Source organism: Nycticebus coucang, chromosome 2 (assembly GCF_027406575.1).
Source record: "Nycticebus coucang isolate mNycCou1 chromosome 2, mNycCou1.pri, whole genome shotgun sequence".
In the NCBI taxonomy this organism is placed as follows: Eukaryota; Metazoa; Chordata; class Mammalia; order Primates; family Lorisidae; genus Nycticebus; species Nycticebus coucang.
In genome coordinates, this window is record NC_069781.1 from 180,822,015 (window position 1) to 180,845,431 (window position 23,417).

At 50.8% G+C, this 23,417-nt stretch overlaps 1 protein-coding gene across 2 annotated transcripts; it reads left to right on the top strand.

The window, feature by feature from the left end:
- The first annotated feature begins 1,028 nt into the window (after positions 1-1,028).
- Positions 1,029-22,206, top strand: KLHL36 (kelch like family member 36). 2 transcript variants are annotated; one of them, XM_053553623.1, is made up of 5 exons: positions 1,029-1,161; positions 4,345-4,423; positions 10,995-12,068; positions 13,987-14,144; positions 17,013-22,206. In XM_053553623.1, the coding sequence occupies exons 2-5, from the start codon at positions 4,364-4,366 to the stop codon at positions 17,566-17,568; spliced, it is 1,848 nt and encodes a 615-aa protein (XP_053409598.1). In that variant the 5' UTR covers positions 1,029-1,161; positions 4,345-4,363; the 3' UTR covers positions 17,569-22,206. The 2 variants fall into 2 exon arrangements, with proteins under 2 accessions (XP_053409598.1, XP_053409607.1); XM_053553632.1 differs by lacking the exon at positions 1,029-1,161 and adding an exon at positions 1,394-1,588.
- The last annotated feature ends 1,211 nt before the right edge of the window (positions 22,207-23,417 follow it).

Here is a 23,417-nt window from a genome sequence, read left to right on the forward strand (position 1 = left end):
TTTGCTTTTGTTTTTATAATAGCATTATTGAAACTAATTCACATGCCATGAATATTCAGAACTGTGCGATTATCAATACTATCTAATTTGAGAACATTCTCATCACCCCCCCAAAAAAAAATCCCTTATCCCTTAGCAGTCACCCCTCTCCCCCCACCTCCCCTGGCCTGGAAACCACTCTCTGTGCCCATAGCTTAATTTGCCCACTCTGGACCTTCTCACCAGTTTGGAAGCACACAGTGTGTGTTCTTTTGTACCCAGCTACCTTCACTTAATATGATGTCCTTCCATAGTCAGTGAGAAAAGAAGTGTGACAATTGATGGATGGACGATGGCTAAATGCAGGCATTGAACAAACAGGTGTTGAGTGCCCACTATTCTGGCCCTGGGGGTTCAGCCAGGAATGAAACTGACAATAAAACCCTTCCTAGGTCGGAAGAGAGACAAGAAACCAAACCAGCAAGTATACTATTTAGAATTTTAGGCCACGGATAAGAGCTAAAGTGAAGCGTAAACAGGGTGAAGAGGGTGGCTGTGACTTTAAATAGAACGGTCAGCAAAGGCCTGGCCACAGGCTGGCCGCAGGGACGTTCCCGCTCAGACTGGACCCAGGTGAGGCGTCAAACTGGCATCTCCACGCCTCCCGGTCAGCGCCGAGGTCCCAGCACGCAGGTCTGTCCCACGGGCCCGGGATTTCGCCGATCCCTTCCCCACTGTGCGAGGGCGTCACGCAGGAGGCGTTTGGCGCCGCGTGACCACCGCCCGCCTGGATGGGCAGCGAGCGGGGTTCGGCAAGTCGCGGGGCCCGCGGGACAGGGTACGCCAGCCCCCGGAGCCCGCCCCGCCCCTCCCCGCCGGAGCCCCTCCCCACCGGAGCCCCGCGCCGTCGCAGGCCCCGCCCCACCCGCCGGAGCCCCGCCCTGCATCAGGCCCCGCCCCTCCTCGCCGCAGGCCCCGCCCCGCCGCCGCCGGAGCCCCCCTCCCCGTGGACGCCGCCATTGGCCGCGCCCGCCGCCTCCGCCCTCGGCCTCGCACTTCCTGGCGGAGCCATGGCCGCGCTCACGGCCGGCCCCGGGGCTCCTGCGCCCGGGCCCCGCCGCGCCGTCCGCCCGGCCCCGCCGCCCGGGCGTCCCGCGCCGCGCCGGTAGCGCAGCTTCCCAGGTGGGCCTTGGCGGGGCGCCCTCCGTCCGGGGGTGCCGGGGCGGGGGCAGGCGGGAATCGGCAGGGTCCCTGGCCCCGGCGACCTGCGACCCCCACCCCCAGCGGCCGTTTGTGCTCGGGTGGGTGCGCCTGCGGGCGGGGAGGGAGGATGGGCCGCGCGGCCGGGCTCCGCGGGGTCGGGTGGGGGGACGCGCCGCCGCCAGCAGGTGGCACAGGTGCGGCCTGTGCGGAGCCGGGTCCCCGCGCGGCACAGGGTCGTGTGTGCGCGTCCCGCCGCGGCTGCGGGCCCCGGTGCGTCCCGACTCCGCCTCCTCGCGGCGGGCTCGAGCCCGCCCGGGCGGCCGTTGGGCCGGCTGTTGGCCAGGGGTGCCGGCCCCGAGCGAGCGGCGGCGGCGTCCCCGGAGACCCTGCGGCGAGGCCGGGACGGGTGAGTGCGGCCGGGCAGCAGTGTGGGTTCGGCGGCTTCGAGTTTCCTCGAACGCGGAGGCCGGGAGGGATCTCGGGGAGGAAGCTCCCTGGGGACGCTGCCGTCCCGGACGTGGCCTCTGTCCCTATGTTTACCAAAAGACCTTTTACGTGTAAGCTGGGATCGCCACTGGGGTTGTGGGTGGCCTTGACCCTTCGCCTGGTTCTGCAAAGCAGAAAAGGCAGCCGACATCCTACACGGTAGCAGGCAGCCCCCAGCGACTGGCCGGCAGACAAAGGGAGCCTCCAGTACAACTCTGTCTGGAGATCGCGGCCTAGAGAAGAAAGCGCTGAGCGTCTGGGGGCGAAGCTGAGCCCTGGCGGCTGCTCCGGGTGGCGAAGAGAGCGGGCCCTGAGGGCACCTGCCAGCGTGGGTGTCTCACTGTGAAAGTGACGGTGACACCTGTCTCAGAGGGTGAAGGAGAAGGGGGGGGGGCGCAGTGGGTGCTGCCCCAATGCTGGTCTTCCTCCTTCCCCTCTCTGGGCCTCCAAGCAGCCTAGGTAGGGGTGCTCAGGAAGGACGGGGGTGGGAACAGCTTGTCACTGTCACAAAGTTGCTAGTTTGTCAAGAAAATCTAGTGCCTCTTCCTTCCCCGGGGGAGTTGCATGGAGTGTTTGTGCCCAATCCATTCCTCCCATGGGAACACTGGAGTCCCCTCCTTGCCTCCCAGATTATTTTAGAACAGTGCTGACTTACTGTCACGTTGTTCTTTATTGGCAAACGTTGTTTGTTCAAAAAATAACAAATTGACTCTTCTTATGATCTTAGGTACTGGGGGGAAATATTTCTTTTGAAAACCTCAGCTCCAGTATGTGACTTGTGCTAAGACATTAGCTTGGTCCTTCCACTGTGTGCCCCCCCCATAGTCTTTTAACTATGTCAAATTTTTAACCCATAGTCTAACCCATGCCCCGCTCCCAAAGCCTCGCTCTGTGCTATGAGTGAGTTGTTTAGCGTTTCCACGCTGGGAGAAAAGCAAGGCGCACCAACTCATCTGTAGGTGTGACTGTGAGATTCAGAGAGGTTAACACACTTACTCAAGTTTATGTTGAAGGCAAGAAGCATTAGGCCCCAGCAGAGGTATCCTGCCTTAGGGCTTAAAATATATATACAGAGAGAGAGAGACAGTCTCAAACTGTCTCTGGGTAGAGTACCCTGGCATCATAGCTCACAGCAACCTTCAACTCTTGGGCTCAACTGATCCTCTTGCCTCTGTTTTTCTATTTGGAATAGAGATGGGGGTCTTGCTTTGGCTCAGGCTGGTCCCGAACTCCTGAGCTCAAGCATTCCACCCACCTTGGCCTCAGAGAGTGCTAGGATTTTTTTTTGGGGGGGGGCGGGATAAAGTCTCATTTCGTCACCCTCAGTAGAGTACTATGGCATCATAGCTCACAGCAATCTCAGATCTTGGGCTGAAGTGATTCTCTCACCTCAGCCTCCCAAGTAGCTGGGACTATAGGTGCCCTCCACAATGCCCGGTTATAGAGGTCTCATTCTTGCTCAGGCTGGTCTTGAACCTGTGAGCTCGGCAATCCACCCGCCTTATCCTCCCAGAGTACTAGAATTATAGGTGTGAGCCACTGCGCCTGGCCTTCTTAAAAAATTTTAAATGATGGCTCAGTGCCCATGGCTCAGTGGTTAGGGCGCTGGCCACATGCACCAGACCAGGCCTGCTAAACAACAATGACAACAACAAAACAGCCGGACATCGTGGCGGGCATCTGTAGACCCAGCTACTTAGGAGGCTGAGGCAAGAGAATCGCTTAAGCCCAAGAGTTTGAGGTTACTGTGAGCTATGACGCCACAGCACTCTACCAAGGGTGACTCTTCCCCCCACCCCCACAAATTTTTAAATGGCCAGGTGGTATAGCTAAAGGTTAAGAGCATGGAAGCCTCCCTGAGTTGGCATCCAGTCCCGGCTCTGCTGTGGACTCTACACAGTTTCTAGCTGTGTAACACTGGGCAAGCTATTTCACCTCACTGCTATCATCATCCTCTACTGTTAAGTGAGGATAACAGTAGGGCTGGCCCCATGGGGTTGCAGTAGAGATTAAATGAGTGAAGAGTTGTAAAAGAACTTAGGACAGGGACTAGACAGGCTTTGACGTGGTAGTCATTACTGCACGACAGCCTTAACTGCGTCGTATTTTAGGAGTATGGTACTGTCCAAGACTGGGCCCCATTGCAGCGTGCTTTGCGGTAAAGTGGTGAAACTGGACAGATCCAGGTGTAAATCGAAGCTATTCATAAGCTTTGTAACCAAGAGATCTGTATCCTTATTTGTGAAATGGGATGAAGACATTAGCCAGGCCGAGGATTTGTGGTGGTTAAATGAGATGGTCTGTGTAAGTCCCTTATCTTGGTCCCAGGGCCATAGTCTGGGCCATGAAATGGTAACTATTATCATAGTTCAAATTATCTAATCAAAAGCCCTAGTTCAGATTGAGACTCAAAAGGTAGGTAAAAGGATGTAAGCTTAATGACATGATGTTGTGAGGTTTCAGGCGATAAAAGAACATGAGTTAGATGTTCCAGCCAATTCTAACAACCCAGCTCTCAACTCACGGCATAAAAGAGATCTTTGTAGTACACTGTCCTCTCTTTCCTCCATGTGACTGTTTTCACTTTTCTTGTCCTTGGTATCTGCCAGCAGGGCCTAAAATCAATGAATGACCCAGAGTTGTGACTCTGTGCTCAGGATCCCCTTCTTGTTGTAGGGCTACGGTCTCTTCTACGATGGAGGGAAGCAGGCAGACTCGAGTGTCCCGGCCATACAAGATCAGCGAGTCGTCAAAGGTCTGTTCACGTTCACTTCCCACCTGTGCAAATTGCTTAGGATGTGTGATTGTCTTTCTGATTAACTCATTTCTGATGCACAGACTGGTTGTTTTTTTCTGTTGGTATTGTTAACAGGGAGTAGAGACATGGAGGGGAAATCGTCATAGAATCAGAAAGAGCGGGAAGTGCAAGGAACATTAAAGACATGATGTCCTTATTTTTTAGTGCAGCATTCTAGAACTTCCCCTGTGTTACAATTTAGTTCATTTATTCTGTACATCAATCCTAAAAGGTGGATAACACGGGAAAAGAACCAGGGAAGTTCTGTCCCTTCTTGGAGGCTCAGAAACTCTGGGTGTTCAATGAACCTTCTGTAATGTGTACCTGTACGTTAAGGGCCTGGAGTCCTCTTCCCTGGTCATGACTCTCTGAGCAAGAGACAGTGGGTTCCCCAAGGCCAGGCAACCAGGGGTTGTCCATTTAGAAATATATATGCCTGGCCCCACCCCAGACCTGCCAAATTATAATCTGAGAGTGGCAACAAACCCCTTGGGTGATTCATAGCAGCCTGTGGCCCACAGTTGCTGTTGACAAAGATCAGGGGCGGAGGGACCTGTTTGTGGGGAGGCTCCCGTGTATACCTGTCTCCTTGTTATAAATATTAATAACGCCCTCTTTTCTTTAGAAGAGTCCCTTCTGGAAGTTAAATTTTATAGAGACCTTAAACCTTGCCTTCTCAGTGAGGGCAATATTGCCCCCCAAATGGGTGAAAATTGGTGCTTGGAGGTGCGGAAAGAATTTTATCCTTTTTATACATAAAGTACAACTACGCATACCGCGCACAGGCAGACATACAGGATAATGATGAAAAAGGAGTGGAGAAACACTGTTAGGTAAAGGAAGTTGTGAACAGTGTGTGTGGGGGGGTGAGAAAAAGAGGTTCTGCAGACGTGCTATGAAAGAAAAATGGGCTGTCATTTCTGAGAGCTTGGTTCTCCTGAGAAATGATCTCCTCTCTGCATTTGAGTTTACTGAGAAGGCCCCTGCCAAGCCCAGCTTTATCGAACATTCTTGCGCTGTCACAAAGGAGCTTTGTTTTGGAGCTTGGCTGCGGGGACAGTGTCACTTTCTAAGTTTGATAGCACTAGAAATCTTTGTCCCTTTGTGCCAAATTCTGAGTTTGTTTTCTGTCTGAATGGAAGCTCTTAGGAATAGGGTTCTCTGTCCTTTGGTTGATTAAATTTATGCTTCTAATTTTTTTCTTTCAAAAGGTGCCCAAGTCATAGTGTACCCTTGAATTTCTAGACATTAAAGGCACCATATTGCCAGCACCCAGATGGGGGGGGAGTGGGGAAGATTAAAATTTCCAAACACTTCCATTCAACACACTGAGACAGTCATTCTCCCAGCCTTTAATTGCTGTAGTTTTGTCTGTTTTTGAACTTAATTTAACTGGAATTGTAGTAGGTGTTCTTGGGCGTCTGGCATCTTTCACTCAACATTATGCCTTTGAGACTCACCCACCTTGCATGTGTTTTAGTGGTAGGGGTGCTTCTCGGCATGGCAGAGTCCCCCCGCTGTGTGCCACCGGTGCTCACTCACCTAAACTGAAAGGTGTTGCTCCATTTTGGTGCTAAGTTCTTATCTTATGCAACACCCCCCATATCTGCTGCATTCACTCCAGGGTTAGCCCCTGACCACCTGTATTTCTTCCTCTCCACCCCTAGCCTCTCATTCAGTTAAGGCAATGTAGCAAGAAATAAAGGAATGATCAGGATTCACACCATTGAGAATGTTAGGGATGGGCGATTCTAAACGACCTGAAATGTTGAAACTATTACTGATGTCCCTTTAAAACTGGAAAATGACGATTGTCTCGAGAGCTGTCATCCATGCAGCTGTGCTAAAATACCAGAAACAGGTGCAGCTGGGCCCCAGGTGAAGGATTAATGCTGCCTACTTAGTATGGAGACCCAGCGTGGGGGACAACGGCTGCTCTTTTCCCCTGCACTGGCTCTCTGGAGCAGATGGCTGCCCTTGGCAGCTGCAGTTTGGGGCTGTCCCTGGTCCCAACCCCCCAGGCTGTTTCTCTTTTTATGCAGCAGCCTGGGGTTGTGTATCCCTCTGGCTAAATGTCCAGCACCCTCACGAGAGACACCAGAGGCCTGGGGCGGCCAGGTAGCTCCCTGGTTCTCTCATGCCACTAGGCCTTGACTGTTACCCGGGTCACTTGCTGCTCTAGTGCTTTTTAATTTCCTTCCCCCAGTCCACACCAGAGAAGGGGCCTGCCTAGACTATCCTTGCTTAATTAGAAACCCAAACAAGGCCAGCCGGCACTGTCTGTGAGTAACCAGCATAAACAGAGGTGTATCCACACATGAGACCTAGGAAAGCCATCCAGTCCCGGTAATGTCTGGGAGCTGAGGAAATGGTAAGTAATATCTGCTTGGCACCCTCAGCAGGTGTGGGGACCTTACCCACTGCTGTAATAAATATAGACAGGGTGGTTGCTGTTGGAATTGGCTAGATGTGGGAGGACTCTGGGGAAACAAAGTATCTCAATTACAAATGCACCAGCAGCAGTAAAGCACTGATTGGAAAGGGAAGAAAAAAAATAAGACCCACTGCAGTAAGACATATGTTGAGAAGTAACTTATAAAAATTCAGGGAGGAGACGGGGCACAGTGGCTCACGCCTGCAATCCCAGCACTTTGGGAGGCAGAGGCAGGAGGATCACTGAAGCCAACCTGAGCAACATAGACCTTATCTCTACAAATAAATATAGATTAGCCAGGCATGGTGGCCTACGCCTGTAGTTCCAGCTGCTCAGGAGGTTGAGGCAGGATGATCATTTGAGTCCAGGAGTTTGAGGTTGCTGTGAGTTGTGATGGTGCCACTACACTGTAGCTGGGGCAACAGAACGAGACCCTGTCTCCCAAAAAAAAAAAAAATTCAAGTTGGTGCAAGCCAGCCACAAAGCTGCTGGCAACTAATAATAAGCTCCCAGTCGATTTTTTTCCTTCCCACGTGTTCCCTCACTTCCAGGCTTCATACCAGGCGAGTTCTATACCTCAGTCACCCTTGAATAGACTGGATCCCTACAACATATTTTTTAATGGTCTGTTTCACCTTACGTTGAGTTTTCTTGTCAGTCTCCCAAGGATTTAGAAGCTATTGTCTGGACCCAATGCATCTTGGCATCCTCAAAAGCCCACAGAGACACGTAGCACCCCACAACTGTCAGCTTAAATGTATTAGATTCACTGATTGAGTGGATATTCATATTAATTTATCAGTTGAGTTTATCGCGGTCATGAAGGGTTTGGGCTCTGGAACGAGGCCTGGGTTCAGCTCTCAGCCCCGCTGCTCAGTCCTTCCAGGACTTGGGCACATTTCTTACTTTCTCTGAACCTCTGTTGTCCTCACCTGGAAAGGGGGTTTATAACGGATGTTCTTTCAGGGGGTTGCCATGATGCTTGCATGAGAGAGGGCATATTCAGTGTGCAGTGCAGTGACCCGCCAGGAGGAGGCAACTGCCCACATGTCACATGCAGTGTGTCCCCTCTAGCCCTGGTGATGACTGACAGAGCCTTGTTTCTCAAAGTAGGATCCCAGAGCACCTTCGTTCAGATATGCTGCCACGTCTCTGAGACCCGCCACCTCCTTGAACCGAGCAATAGAACCTGGAGGGCAGAGGGGGTCATGCTCTCTAGTGTGATGGTGTGCCAAACACTTTATAAGGCACAGAGAAAGCCGTCTTCCTCAGAGTAGAGCCCATTGGTCATTGACAGCCAACATTCAAGCTTTCCTTTGGACCATGTTCTGTCTCTTTTGTTTTTTTGAAGCTGAGTCTCACTTTCTTGCCCCTGGTAGAGTGCGGTGATGTCACAGCTCACGGCAACTTTAAACTCCTGGGTTCGAGCGATCCTCTTGCATCAGCTGCCCAAATAGCTGGAACCATAGGTGCCCACCACAACGCCCCGCTATTTTTAGAGACGTGGTCTCACTCTGGCTCAGGCGGGTCTCGAACTCATAAAGCTCAAGTGATCCACCCACCTTGGCCTCCCAGAGTGCTGGGATTACAGGCGTGAGCCACTGTGCATGGCCACTTGTTCTACCTCAGTAACTTCCCAGACCTGGTCGTGATTCAACCAATGTCCTCATTTGTGAGGTGAAGACATGGAGGCTCCAAGGGTGGTTGTGGCTTAACCAAGACTGTACAGCCAGTAAGCAGGAGAGCTGGGACTGAGATCCAGATCCTGTCTGATTTTAGAGGATATGCCCCGAGCAACTCTGCTTCCCTAACTGGATAGCATTTTCAAACCTATTTGTCATGACCTGTGATTACAAAGAAAAAGGAAGATAAATTTTAGGAATTCTAGTTGTAAAGAAGGGAGAAGACAGGGAGAGAGAAAGAAAGTTTTTAGGATTGCCGCCACAACACCGGGCTATTTTTTTGTTGCAGCAGTCATTGTTGTTCGAACCTGCCAGCCTGGGTGTATGTGGCTCGCGCCCTACCCACCGAGCTACAGGTACTGTCCGTCCATTTTAAAATGCTGGTCAATTATTGCTTGATTTGGAGCCACTAAAAAAAAAAAAAAAAAAAGAAATTGGCCAAGCGCGGTGTCTCATGCCTGTAATCCCAGCACTCTTGGAGGCTGAGGCCAGTGGGTTGCGTGAGCTCACAAGTTCAAGACCAACCTGAGCAAGAGTGAGACCCTGTCTCTACTAAAAATAGAAAAACTGGGGGCGGCGCCTGTGGCTTAGTCGGTAAGGCGCCGGCCCCATATACCGAGGGTGACGGGTTCAAACCCGGCCCCGGCCAAACTGCAACCAAAAAATAGCTGGGCATTGTGGCGGGCGCCTGTAGTCCCAGCTGCTCGTGAGGCTGAGGTAACGGAATCGCTTAAGCCCAGGAGTTGGAGGTTGCTGTGAGCTGTGTGAGACCACGGCACTCTACCGAGGGCCATAAAGTGAGACTCTGTCTCTACAAAAAAAAAAAAAAAAAAAAAAAATAGCCGGGTGTTGTGGTGGGCGCCTGTAGTCCCAGCTACTCAGGAGGCTGAGGCAAGAGAATCGCTTAAGCCCAGGAGTTGGAGGTTGCTGTGAGCTGTGTGAGGCCACGGCACTCTACCAAGGGCCATAAAGTGAGACCCTGTCTCTACAAAAAAAATAGAAAAACTGGTTTGGCACCCATAGCTCAGTGAGTAGGGTGCCAGCCCGGGCTTGCTAAACAGCAATGACAACTGCAACCAAAATACAGCCGGGCATTGTGGTGGGCGCCTGTAGTTCCAGCTTCTTGGGAGGCTGAGGCAAGAGAATCACTTAAGCCCAGGAGTTGGAGGTTGCTGTGAGCTGTGTGATGCCACGGCACTCTACTGAGGGCCATAAAGTGAGATTCTGTCTCTACAAAAATAATAATAATAATAATAAAATAAAATAAAAATAGAAAAACTGAGGCAAAAGGATCACATGAGCCCAAGATTGGAGGTTGCTATGAACTATGACATCACAGCCCTCTACCCAGGGCAACAGGTTAGGACTCTGTCTAAAAAATACATACACATATATATATATATATATATGTAAAATAAAATAAGAAATAATAAAATGCTGGTTCAGGCTGGGCAGGGTTCATGCCTATAATCACAGCACTCTGGGAGACTGAGTGGGGAGGATCATTTGAAGCCAGGAATTTGGGGCCAGCCTGGGCAATGTAGTGAGACCCCTGTCTGTATAAGTACATTTCTTTTTTAATTGATTGGGTATGGTTGCTCACACCTGTAGGTCCAGTCCCTTGGGAGGCTGAGGCAGAAGGCTGGCTTGTGGCCAGGAATAGGAGGTTGCAGTGAGCAGTGATCTCACTCCTGCATTCTATCCTGGACAGTGGACAGAGACCCTATCTCAGAATAAAATAAAATGCTGGTTGGCTCAGCGCCTGTAGCTCAGCAGCTAGGGCACCAAGCACATATACCAGAGCTGGTGGGTTCGAACCCAGCGCAGGCCTGCCAAACAGCAATGAGAACTACAACCAAAAAATGGCTGGGTGTTGTGGGTGGGCACCTGTAGTCCCAGCCATTTGGGAGGCTGAGGCAGGAGAATCGCTTGGGCCCAAGAGTTCGAGGTTGCTGTGAGTTGTGATGCCATGGCACTCTACCCAGGGCGACATAGTGAGACTCTGCCTCAAAAAATTTAAAAAAAATAAAATGCGGTGCCTGTGGCTCAAGCAGCTAAGGTGCCAGCCACATACACCTGAGCTGGTGGGTTCAAATCCAGCCCGGGCCCGGGCCTGCCAAACAACAATGACGGCTGCAACCAAAAAACAGCCAGGCACTGTGGCAGGCACCTGTAGTCCCAGCTCCTTGGGAGGCAGAGGCAGGAGAATCATTTGAGCCCGTAAGTTGGAGATTGCTATGAACAGTGATGCCAAGGCACTCTACCCAGGGTGACAGCTTGAGGCTCTGTCTCAAAAAATAAATTAATTAATTAAAAATAAATAAATAAATAAAATGCTGGTTGAGACCCGCTGGATTGGTCCTAGGACCAAGCAGACACATACCCCCATCCCTGATGTGCTTCTCTGTCACAGGTGTACCGCTGGGCCGACCATTCAGGCACGGTGTTACAGCGGCTCAACGAGCAGCGTCTCCGTGGCCTCTTCTGTGACATCGTTCTGGTGGCCGATGAGCAGCAGGTGCCGGCCCACCGCAACCTGCTGGCTGTGTGCAGCGACTACTTCAACTCCATGTTCACCATCGGCATGCGCGAGGCTTTCCAGAAGGAGGTGGAACTGATCGGCGCCTCCTACATCGGGCTCAAGGCCGTGGTGGACTTCCTGTACGGTGGGGAGCTGGCTCTGGATGGTGGCAACATCGACTACGTCCTGGAGACGGCGCACCTGCTGCAGATCTGGACAGTGGTGGACTTCTGCTGCGACTACCTGGAGCAGGAGGTGAGTGAGGACAACTACCTGTACCTGCAGGAGCTGGCCTCCATCTACAGCCTCAAGCGGCTGGACGCCTTCATCGATGGTTTCATCCTGAGTCACTTCGGCACACTGTCCTTCACGCCCGACTTCCTGCAGAACGTGTCCCTGCAGAAGCTGTGTGCCTACCTGGGCAGCAGCGAGGTGCAGCGGGAGTGCGAGCACGACCTGCTACAGGCTGCCCTGCAGTGGCTGACACAACAGCCCGAGCGCGAGGCGTACGCCCGCCAGGTGCTGGAGAACATCCACTTCCCGCTCATCCCCAAGAACGACCTCCTGCACCGCGTCAAGCCGGCTGTGTGCTCGCTGCTGCCCAAGGAGGCCAACTGCGAGGGCTTCATCGAGGAGGCCGTGCACTACCACAACAGCCTGGCAGCCCAGCCCGTCATGCAGACCAAGCGCACAGCCCTGCGCACCAACGAGGAGCGCCTGCTGTTTGTGGGCGGCGAGGTCTCTGAGCGGTGTCTGGAGCTCAGCGACGACACCTGCTACCTGGACGCCAAGAACGAGCAGTGGGTCAAGGAGACGCCCCTGCCAGCCCGGCGGAGCCACCACTGCGTCGCTGTGCTGGGGGGCTTCATCTTCATCGCCGGCGGCAGCTTCTCACGGGACAACGGAGGGGATGCGGCCTCCAGTCTTCTTTATAGGTATGACCCCCGCTGTAAACAGTGGATCAAGGTGAGATTAAAGCCAGATTATTTCTTTACTCTTGAGGACCCTCTTGCTTTCCTGACCTCCCCTCCCTTCTCTCGGGCCTTGGCTGTCCTGCTTCTGAACGAGGTGTGATGATAAAGTGATGAGCAACTCAACTCCCGCCCTCCCCCGGCCACCCCTGGTTGGGGTGAGAGGGCTTACCGCCCGCCCTGTGACAGTGCAGTCACTGTCCAGAGCAGCGCTGCCCAGGGGAGCTTTCTGTATGGATGTAAATGTTCTGTGTCTGTGCTGTCCCATAAGGGAGCCACTGGCCGTTGTGTGGCAGCGGAGCACTTCGAGTGTGTTTGGTGCCACTGAAGAACCAAATTTTTGATTTTAGTTAATTAACCAATTTATACATAAATGGCTGCACGAGGATTGTGACTACCATATTGGACAGTGCTAACCTAAAGGTTTGATTCATAATGCAAAGTGTTCCCTGTATCAGAGACTCTGCCAGGCTCCTCTTTTGGAGAGGTTTTGAGAGCTAGTTTAGGGAGGCCACAGAGGCTCTCACAGCTGCTCCTGGGTCAGGTATCGTGGCCTGATTCTAGAAAGAGTGACAACCTTGACCTCAGACCTGAGATTGCCTCCCAACTTGGCTAAACTGTACCTGGGAGATTTTAGACCCTCTGCAAATTTCAGATGCTGCTTCTGGGAATATGTGTGGCAACACTGGGCTTCTAGCGTCTGGGGGTTGGAGTGTAGCTCATACCAAGGGGCACACCCTGGCTAGGGAAGGCATTGCCTTGCTCCCAGGACGCCTCTGCAGCCTCCGCTGTGAGAACCGGCTCAGTCTTTATACTCACACCTCAGCATGTTTTACTTAACTGGGTGTTTTTCTGAGCTCACAACTCACTCAGAATGGACTCCAGGTAATCTTTGAATTTTATTCTCAAAAATCTAAAACCACCCTCCAAGTTTATGTCTTTACACTGGAAAGAGCCTATTCTGTAAAGTTCTGTAGCAGCGGCAACCTAGACACCTGGCCTCCCACGGGACCATGTTCGCTGTGAATTCTGCTTGGATTAGTTAAAAAACAAAAATGTTGCGGGCAGCACCTGTGGCTCAAGGAGTAGGGCGCCGACCCCATATACCAGAGGTGGTGGGTTCAAACCTGGCCCTGGCCAAAAACTGCGGAAAAAAAACAAATGTTGGGTCTTCTCCTTTTTAATTTCCTGTGAGTGCCACTTTCTGTTCTGTTAACACTGATGTAAATAAGCATTAATTTTTAAAAATATGCAATAGGGGCCGTGTGCAGTGGCTCATGCCTGTAATCTTAGCACTTTGGGAGGCCAGGGCCAGTGGATTGCTTGAGCTCATGAGTTCAAGACCAGCCTGAGCAAGGGAGCAAGACCCCGTCTCTAGAAAACAGCAGGGTGTTGTGGCGGCCACCTGTAGTCCCAGTTACTTAGGAGGCTGAGGCAAGAGGATCACTTGAGCCCAAGAGTTTGAGGTTGCTGTGAGCTGTGATGCCATGGCACTCTACCCAGGGTGACAAAGCGAGACTCTGTCTCCCCCCAAAAAATCTGATGGGGGGGAGGGGAAATATGAATTTTTATTTTGGGAAAATCTGAGTCAGCAATTCTGAACTGTGTCCCCTGCAGCGTTCTAGTCCGCAAGGTCAGCCATGTGACCGAGCAAGTTTGGGGAGCCCTGTGTCTCCATCCCCTTATCAGGGGCTCGGGGTGTCTCAAGGAAACTGGGGGATGGGGGGCTCTGAGAAGCCCCCAACCTGAAGAACCCCTCTTTGCCCAGGTGTAGCTCCCTTTCCCCACACTTGCTTGGCCACCTGCCCACCCTCCCGGACTGTGCGTTCTGTAGACACAGGTGGAGATGCAGTGCCAGGTGTTGGCGCCATACCAGGTCGGAAAGGGAAGGCACGGGTGTCTTGTCTCCACAGGTAGCCTCCATGAACCAGCGCCGCGTGGATTTCTACCTTGCCTCCATTGAAGACATGCTGGTGGCCGTTGGGGGCCGAAATGAGAACGGAGCTCTCTCTTCAGTAGAGACGTACAGTCCCAAGACCGACTCCTGGTCCTACGTGGCCGGCCTGCCAAGGTGATCGGGGGCTTCATGGCAGGCTCTTCAAATGGGCATTTTTGTGGGATGTAGTCTGCACTTTCTGGGCATTTTGGTCTCTGATGCCAGGAAAAAGTCTCTTGGCCCCTGAGTGAAGTAGGTAGACAGCAGGGCCTGGGAGCGCACTGGTGAGGACCCGGGCTCTGGTTTCAGACTAAGTTCAGGTCCCCACTCTGCCACCAAGGCATGCCCCCCCGAACCTGTCCAGTCCCTGAGTTCACTGAATATGTATTGAGTTCAGGCAGGAAGGTCTCCCTGAGTTTGGGCAGGAGGAATTCAAAGAGGTGGGGGATTGTCTGTACTAGATCTAAGACGTGAGCAGGTATCTTCACCCCACACGTGCTCTACTTCCCCTGTAGAGGGGAGACATCTGATTTCCCACCCCAGAGCTCTACCGTGAAGATTCCATGAGACGCTGCGTGATGCCTTTGCCTGGCGTCTAGCACGTAGGGTGTGCTCCGGGGTGGGGGCTCTTCTCATCCCCTCAGTCCTCCCACATCCAGCCGTGTATTTACTGAGCAGTTATTATCAGCACGGGATTAGCAGAAGGTACACACCATTTATTTTATTGGTTCTGTGTTGCTGTACCTGAAGGTATACTTTCTGAGCCATTCTGGCTGTGAAACACATCCAGGTGCTTTGGGGGCTTTGTTCCCAAGAGTCAGAAGATCCTATGGGGTAAGCACCCATGTTTCAAAATCATGGTGAGGGGCGTGAATCCCAGCTCCTCAATTCCTAGATGACTGCCTGCTTCCTGTGCAGCTTCCAGGAAGGCAGTGCACTAATACCAGGATAGCTGGTACCAAGGTGACTTGACAATCGTAATAGCTACTGATTGCTGTGTGCTGAGCCTGGGCCAGGTGCTCTATGTGATGAGTCCCTTGACAGCCACAGTAACCCCTGCATAACTTCCCACCTAACCCAGGACGACAGTGATGGGTCGGGGCAGTGGTGTGAATGGAGGCCACATCCCGGGCTACCCAGGGCCCTGCTCTCCCTGCACTCAGGTGCTCCTTTGTCCCATTTTACAGATGGGGAAGTGAAGCCTCATGATACTGCTAAGGACATTGGCTGTCATCCTTTTCTCTGGGCCAGCCTGTGTGATATATGTACCTTAAACACTACAACAACCTTATTCATTTCTTTCTGAATGTTCTTTAGGTGCATAAAGTTGGAATGAACACAGTGCGTGTTGCCGTCGCCCTGAGCACGTGCACGTCCCCATCTGCTTAGTTCACTTACTTGATCTTTTCGCATGTTGGCTTATTTGTGTAGTGAGACCTCCGTGGCCCAACCCCAGAGCCTGGACATTGAAGGGTCACCTCCATCTGCCCTGGGCCTGTGCTTGTGTGACTATTGCTCCAAATGCTCTGCCCTCCGTCCCCTGCCTCCCAGCTAAGGACCCACTGTCCTGAACTTCACAACAGTGTGCCATTGGCTTTTCTTAAACCTTTGTTTTTTGTTTTTTTTTTTCCCCTTTTTAATAGACTTCAATTTTTAGAGCAGTTTGGGGTTTGCAGAAAATTGAACAGAAAGTACAGAGAAAGGCTGGCCGCAGTGGCTCAGACCTGTAACCCTAGCACTCTGCAAGGCTGAGGCCCGTGGATTGTTTGAGTTCAAGAGTTTGAGACCAGCCTAGTCCAGAGTGAGACCCTGTCTCTAAAAATAGCCAGGCATTGTGACAGGCACCTGTAGTCCCAGTTATTTGGGAGACTGAGGCAGGAGGATCACTTGAGCCCAAGAACTTTAGGCTGCTGTGAACTATGATGCCATAGCATTCGACTGAAGATGACAAAGTGAGACTCTCTCTGAAAAAAAAAAAAAGTACGGAGAGCTCCTGTGTGCCCTCTCCTGGCACACACTGTGGCTGGTGTGCTACAGTAATGCTACAGTTTGTTCCCAATGATGAACTAACGTTCATACATTGTTATGATAGTAACTGAAATCCCTAGTTGCCATTGGGGTTGGCTCTGTTGCACAGTTATAAGGGTTTTGACAAAGGCCCAATGACATGTGCCTACCATTACAGTGTCATACAGAAGAGTGTTGTGGCCGGGTGTGGTGGCTCACACCTGTAATCCTAGCACTCTAGGTGGCTGAGGCAGGTGGCTCGCCTGAGCTCAGAGGTTCCAGACCAGCCTGAGCAAAAGCAAGACCCAGTCTCTAAAAAAAAAAAATAGCTGAGTGTTGTGGCAAGTGCCTGTAGTCCCAGCCACTCTGGAGGTTGAGTTAAGATAATCGCTTGAGCCCAAGAGTTTGAGGTTGCTGTGAGCTGTGATGCCACAGCACTCTACTGAGGGCAACAAGTGAGACTCTGTCTCAAAAAACAAAAAAAAGAGTTTTGTGGCCCTAATTTGCTGTCCCTGTCCCCCACATCCTACCCCACCAGCCCCTAGTCTCTGCTGACACTGCCCTCTATGGTTTTCCCATTTTTGGCATCACAGTTGGAATCTCCTCATAAGTTCCAGTCTCTCTCCCGTTTGTAATTTGGTCATGCACATGCGTGTGCCTAAATAGTATATCGTTTTCAGCCCTTATGAGAAGGACGATGGCCCTGTGATTATGCCCATTTTCCAGATGAGACAGTGGAGATTCAGAGAAGGGCAGAGCTGGGATTCTAGGCTGGATGGTCTGACTGCAAAGTTGCCCCTGCACCTGCCTGGCCACATCTTGTCTGATGACAGCTGCCATCTATACAGTGTGTGTGGTCTTGTCTCGTTAGAGCCTCGCCGCCCCCTAAGAGGGCTGGTTGTTCCCATTTTATAGAGAAGGCTGGGCCCAGGCCTATGGTGGTTAAGCCCACGCAGTACTGAGCTCCCTCTCTCTCTGTCCACTGTCTCTCTGCAGGTTCACGTACGGCCACGCGGGCACTATCTACAAGGACTTTGTGTACATCTCTGGGGGCCATGACTACCAGATTGGCCCATACCGCAAGAACCTGCTGTGCTATGACCACCGGACGGACGTGTGGGAGGAGCGGCGGCCCATGACCACGGCGCGTGGCTGGCACAGCATGTGCAGCTTGGGTGACAGTATCTACTCCATTGGGGGCAGCGACGACAACATCGAGTCCATGGAGCGCTTCGATGTGCTGGGCGTGGAGGCCTACAGCCCACAGTGCAACCAGTGGACACGCGTGGCGCCGCTGCTGCACGCCAACAGCGAGTCGGGCGTGGCCGTGTGGCAGGGCCGCATCTACATCCTGGGCGGCTACAGCTGGGAGAACACTGCCTTCTCCAAGACGGTGCAGGTGTACGACCGCGAGGCCAACAAGTGGAGTCGGGGCACCGACCTGCCCAAGGCCATTGCCGGTGTGTCGGCCTGCGTCTGCGCCCTGAAGCCACGGCTGGAGGACAAGAAGAAGAAGGGCAAGGGCAAGCGGCACCAGGACCGGGGCCAGTGACCGCCGGCTCCTGTAGCATCTGCAGACTGGCCCAGCTGCATAGACCCTGCTGCCAACATCATGTACTGCTTAGCAGCTTTTTTTACTTTTATGATTCCTGGTATTTCTATGATATCACAATAACCGATTAAACATCGTATGTAACTTTATATATTTTGCTTGAATAATTAAGCCTGGGCCCAGGCAGTAAAGAACCCCTTGTATCTGTGCAGGCCTCCGTCCTCCTGGGTCCCCCTCACCGTCCCCCAACAGTAGCCAACACGTGGGTTACACAGAAGTTTATGTACTGGAACTTGGATCCTTATACAGATATATTGGATCACCTAATCCAAGCCTCCGCAAACCTGGCTGAGCCTTTAAAAAAATACAGATTCTTGGGCCCCACCTCAGAATCGTCAAATCCAAGGCTACCAGGAGTGGCACAGTGGGTGCTGCTCAGAGACTGTATTTTAACCAGTTCTTAGTGTTGTGAGCATCAGCCACATTTGGGAATTGCTGGTGAGTCCCAGTGTGTGTGTTTTATAAATGAGGGCACAGAGACCCCCCCACCCCCCAGGAGGGTGAGTGAGTGACAAGGGGTCACCCTGCTCCCCGCACTGGCAGGTGACACGTGGGGACTTCTTGCCAGGAAGCTGTTCTGAGATTTCTCTGTCAGGCGAATAGTTTTCCTGGTTGGTAATCCTGAATTGTAAAAGATTACAAGTAACCAAGAAAGAAACAAAAGGCATGAAGCTCTTTATAAACATTATTTTATAATTTTGCCATGTGTGGTGGCTCACTCCTGTAATCCCAGGATTCCAGGAGGCTGAGTTGGGAGGGTCCTTTGAGCTCAGGAGTTTGAGACCAGCCTGAGCAAAAACGAGACACTATCTGTACTAAAAATAGAAAAACTAGCTGGGCATGGTGGTGGGTGCCTGTAGTCCTAGCTACTCAGGAGACTGAGACAAGAGGATCGCTTGAGCCCAGGAGTTTGAGGTTGCCATGAGCTACAGGGATGATGATGTCACTGCACTCTACTCGGGGTGACAGAGTAAGACTCTGTGTCCTTTAAAAAAAAAAGTGTAATTTGCACTTTTCCCTCCTTTTTTTCTTTTTTCCTGAACCCACTGTCTCTTAACAGTACAGATGTGCTGAGCTCCCAAAACTTAAGGTTACCACCATAGAATTTGCTGTTGTTTCTCGCTGAGTCTTTCTCTGAGATACCATTGAAAGTTCCTACACAGTTGAGTGCGTGTTGATCCCTAAGAAGGTCATTGGATATCTTCCCCAACTCTGGTCCCAGTTGCCTGCTGCTAAGTAGTTTTGTGCTGCCAGGCAAATTCTTTAACAAGTCTTGATCTGTTCCCTCCACTTATTAAGAAACAGGGTTAGGGTTAGGTGAAATAATCTCCAGGCTCCTCCCAGGTGCCAAATTCTATGGGTCTCTGTAAGCCGTGAATATGTGACTGGTGCCTCCTTCAACTGCCCTGCTCTGACTCCTGCAAACAGTCCCTAGAACAGGTGTTGAGATTGCATGACCTTCAAGAAAGCTCTGGGGTGGCTGCCCGAGCCACTCTGTCCTGCAGACTACCACTGGGGGGGGCTGTGTAGGAGTGTGATCAGTTTTAATCTTTCTGTTTTTTTGTGGATCATACATCAATTTTAATCTTGAGCCAAGGAAGGCATTCATGATCTGCACCTCAGCAGAGATCTCACCCGCAGAGATTAGAAGACATCAAGATTTATCACTAACATTAATATTCGAATAAGAAAAATCTTAGTTAACATTTATTTCTGTTTCTTTTGTATCTTTGCTGTATTTCCCTTTTCTTTCAGAGCTAACTGATTTTCACTGGTCTGTTTCTGTGAAGATGAAAAGTGGTCTGGGGCTTGGAAGCTTCAATACCCAAGTTACTGCTGCCCTCTGTTACTAACTGGGCCCTCAGCTAAACCAGTGTTTAGCTCGTTACTTACATGCGGAAGTCTCTAGGGGGTGCACAACATTGAGAAGTTTTGCAGAGCATACAAACAAACCAAAAAGCTATAAACTCCCCTTGGAGGTGTACAATACTCTAGTATATTAAAGGCTCGGAGAAGTCCTGCATTAGCTGTTAACCTCCCATCAACCGAACATTTTCAAACTTCTTTTGAGCCTGAAACTTTTTTGTCATGTCTAATCCCAGACCTCCACAAAACATGTTTTGCACAACTTCTGCCAACATTGGGGTGGTAGCTTACCCCCCAGCTCATTCCAGTAAAGTTTTTAATACTTGGCAGACCCTTCAGAAGGCACAGTGTGGTAAGGTGTGTGTGCTCTGGCCGAGCTTAGCCTAGGGCATGAACAAACAGATGGTGGTACAGCCGATATCCAGGGGCAGGTCAGGGAGATCATACAATGTCTCAGTGACTCGGGGAGCAGGAATGCTTTGACCTTGGGGGAGGAGCACCACTGATTTTTAGCCTAAGCCATCCAGCTCTTCATAGGTTTTGCTACTGGGACTTGTCCCCGGATATGTGTTAGGTGTCACCCTCTATTCTGATGTTCTTGTGTCTCGTGGGTTACATAGGATGTCCCATACCTTACATTTTGTGATCTTTCCTGGTACTAGTAAGGCGTTTATAATTTACATGGCTTGGAATCTAATAAGGATGAGAGTGTTCTTTTAAAAGGAGGATTGATAAGTAAGTTTTATCTTGTGGAGAACACCTGGAATTTTTTTGTTTTTTAATCTTTCAAAATGAGCGTGGCAGGCTTTTATTTAGCTTTAGATTTTTCTGATTTTTAAAGAATTAGAGTCTTAACTTCATATTAGTGTTAAGTTTGGGGCTTGGTCTTTGCCCAAGTTGAACCCAGTTTGTTTAAGACACGGTATAAGGATAGAAGGGAAGGAGAGGAGAAAGCAGGATACCCTGTCCCTGCAGTGGTCTTTCTGCTATTTAAAATATACATGGATTATCTTTTCAGCTGACTTGTACTTAGCACTCAACTGGTATAGTCAACATTCTGCCGTTCTAGTAAGGCTACCAGGAACATTCGGAATGTTCCTCCCCCACTCCTTCTTAACAAGGTGACCACATGTGACTTAGTAGAGACCCAGAAGCTAAACCCAAGGGGTGTTCAGTTCTGGGGTAGGAACCCCAAAGCTAAGGGGAAGTGGGATCCTCTTCTGAGGTCAGGGTCCTGCTCTGTGGGTTCAGGTGCATGAACCTGAGGTTCAGAGTACCTCACACCCTAAACCAAGATTGACCTTCCCATGACTTGTAGCAATGGGGAAAGTGAAAGACCCCAATGCTTGCCCCCCAACCTCTGGTGGAGTTACCATCATTCTTTGTCCTGGGCCTCCGTGGTTCATAGCAGCACCTCACCGGCCTTGTGGCTCTAGGAGCTTGTGGCTAGAATCTCAGCCCACTGGTCTCAAAGCTGAAGGGACAGGGCAGCTGAGGTTTGGAGCTGGTGTCCATGGATTCTTCATGCCCCCAAAAGGGAGCAGAGAGGGGGAAGGGTGGCATCCCGGCCTCCAGGATAAACCCCTGGAGCGTAGGCAACTCCCACACGGGCACCTGTGCACCTGCCGAGCCCGGCAGTTTTTAGAGTTTTTCGAAATGTTTTTTGATACTTTTTGATACAATTTGCTAATAACCATTTTGTAGAATGCCTGCCCAGGTTTTCCACCTTATCCCCTCCCTCCAGCCTCTTGATTTGTGCTGGACAACCAATGTCCCGGGGTCAGTGCCAGGCCCTCACCTCGTCTGGCTTTGTCTTGGATCCTGCCCTTCTCCCCGGCTGATCTGGTACAGCTCTGGAATTGCACCCAGTGACACGCGGCACGTGAGTGTGACCATCTCAGGCCATCACCTGATTGGCCGAGAGGACACTTACCTCCCTTAAGAGGTTCTGCGATTCTTCCAAAGCTCCTACCTCAGAGGTGTGCACAGAGTCGGAGAGACACCAGAGGCCTGGTCCACGTCTCACCTTTCTCATACAGGTCATTTCTCCATCCAGTGTAGGGCTGGGGTCCTGGGGCCCTGGTCTACTCACCTCTGTTCTTTAGAGAAATCTCAACATGAAATCGATAAAAGCTAAAACAGCAAATCATTCTTGCACTTTATAGAATCATAGTCTATAGAGTTTGTTAATTTTTTTTTTTAACATGAACAAAATCTGTGGTTTCTGAGGGTGTTTGGGGGTCTCAAATTGTCCATAGATTGCCTTAGTTAAAAGAATTGAATGTACAAATTTCAGTGGTGGAGGGGTAAAAGGGATAAACCCTTCCATGTCTTATTTTCTTCAAGAAAAGAAACTCTACCTTTTCAAAGCTCCTTGAAGCCATCTTTACAGGTTGCTCGTGTAAGGAAGAGCAGTTCCCTTTGGATCAGTTGAGGTTGGTCCCCTTTCAGATTCGGTGAGATATCTGATGATTAAGTATATTCATTGGGTATGTTCTGGCTACTAATGTTACTGAAATCTGTTAATTGTTGGTGTCTTTTAATTGGTTGCTTTTGTATTTGTAATTTAATGGCATTCAAAATTTTTCTGTCTTACCTCTTTTTAATTTCTGCACGTTGCTTTGTTTGTTTGTTTTTTAATTCTATACAGAGTATTCAATTCTTGAAACACATTAAAATAATATGCCTGCTAGGGTTTGGTTTATAATTACATTCCTAGTCTTGTGTGGTTTATTATAATGCTCTCTGGTCCAATTTTCTCTGCCCATATGAAAAAGAATCCCTTGCGTGTTAAGGCCAAACATAATTTGGAAATTAACCAGACTTCCTTTTAGGGAGGCTGGGACGTTTTTCATTCTGCTCTCATTATGCTTCTAATTACTATATTTTGCCAGGAATTTCATTCAGATCCTTGATTGCAACACTAAGTCCCCTTGACCTGAAATGAAGCTCTCTGCTTAAATTTCTGTCATTTGGGGCAATCTGATTAGAAAAGAAATGTGGGCCTTGGCACCCATAGCTCAGCAGTTAGTGCACCGGCCACATACACCGAGGCTGGTGGGTTTTAACCCGGCCGGGCCAGCTAAACAACAATGACAACTACAACAAAAAAATAGCTGGGGATTGTGGTGGACACCTATAGCCCAAGCGACTTGGGAGGCTGAGGCAAGAGAATCGCCTGAGCCCAAGAGTTTGAGGTTGCTGTGAGCTGTGACGCCATAGCCCTCTACTGAGGGCGACATAATAAGACTGTCTCCAAAAATAAAAATAAAAAATGAAAAGAAACGTGGAAACCAAGGAAAAGATAGCTTATGACAATTTGTTGTCTTTTATCAGAAAAGAATGCTCCTACCTGAGCTAGAGTGAGACCCCATCTCTAAAAATAGCAGGGAGGGCGGCGCCTGTGGCTCAGTGAGTAGGGCGCCGGCCCCATATACCGAGGGTGGCGGGTTCAAACCCGGCCCCGGCCAAACTGCAACAAAAAAAAGGCCGGGCATTGTGGCGGGCGCCTGTAGTCCCAGCTGCTCGGGAGGCTGAGTCAAGAGAATCGCGTAAGCCCAAGAGCTGGAGGTTGCTGTGAGCTGTGTGACGCCACGGCACTCTATCGAGGGCCATAAAGTGAGACTCTGTCTCTACAAAAAAAAATAAATAAAAAATAAAAATAGCCGGGAGTTGAGGCCAGCGACTGTAGTCCCAGCTATTCGGGAGGGTGAGACAAGGGGATCGCTTGAGCCCAATAGTTTGAGGTTGCTGTGAGCTGTGACACCACAGCACGCTACTGAGAGTGACAAAATGAGACTCTGTCTCAAAAAAAATGTTAATAGAATTTCTGGGGTGGTGCCTGTGGCTCAGTGAGCAGGGCGCTGGCCCCATATGCCGAGGGTGGTGGGTTCAAACCCAGCCCCGGCCAAACTGCAACAAAA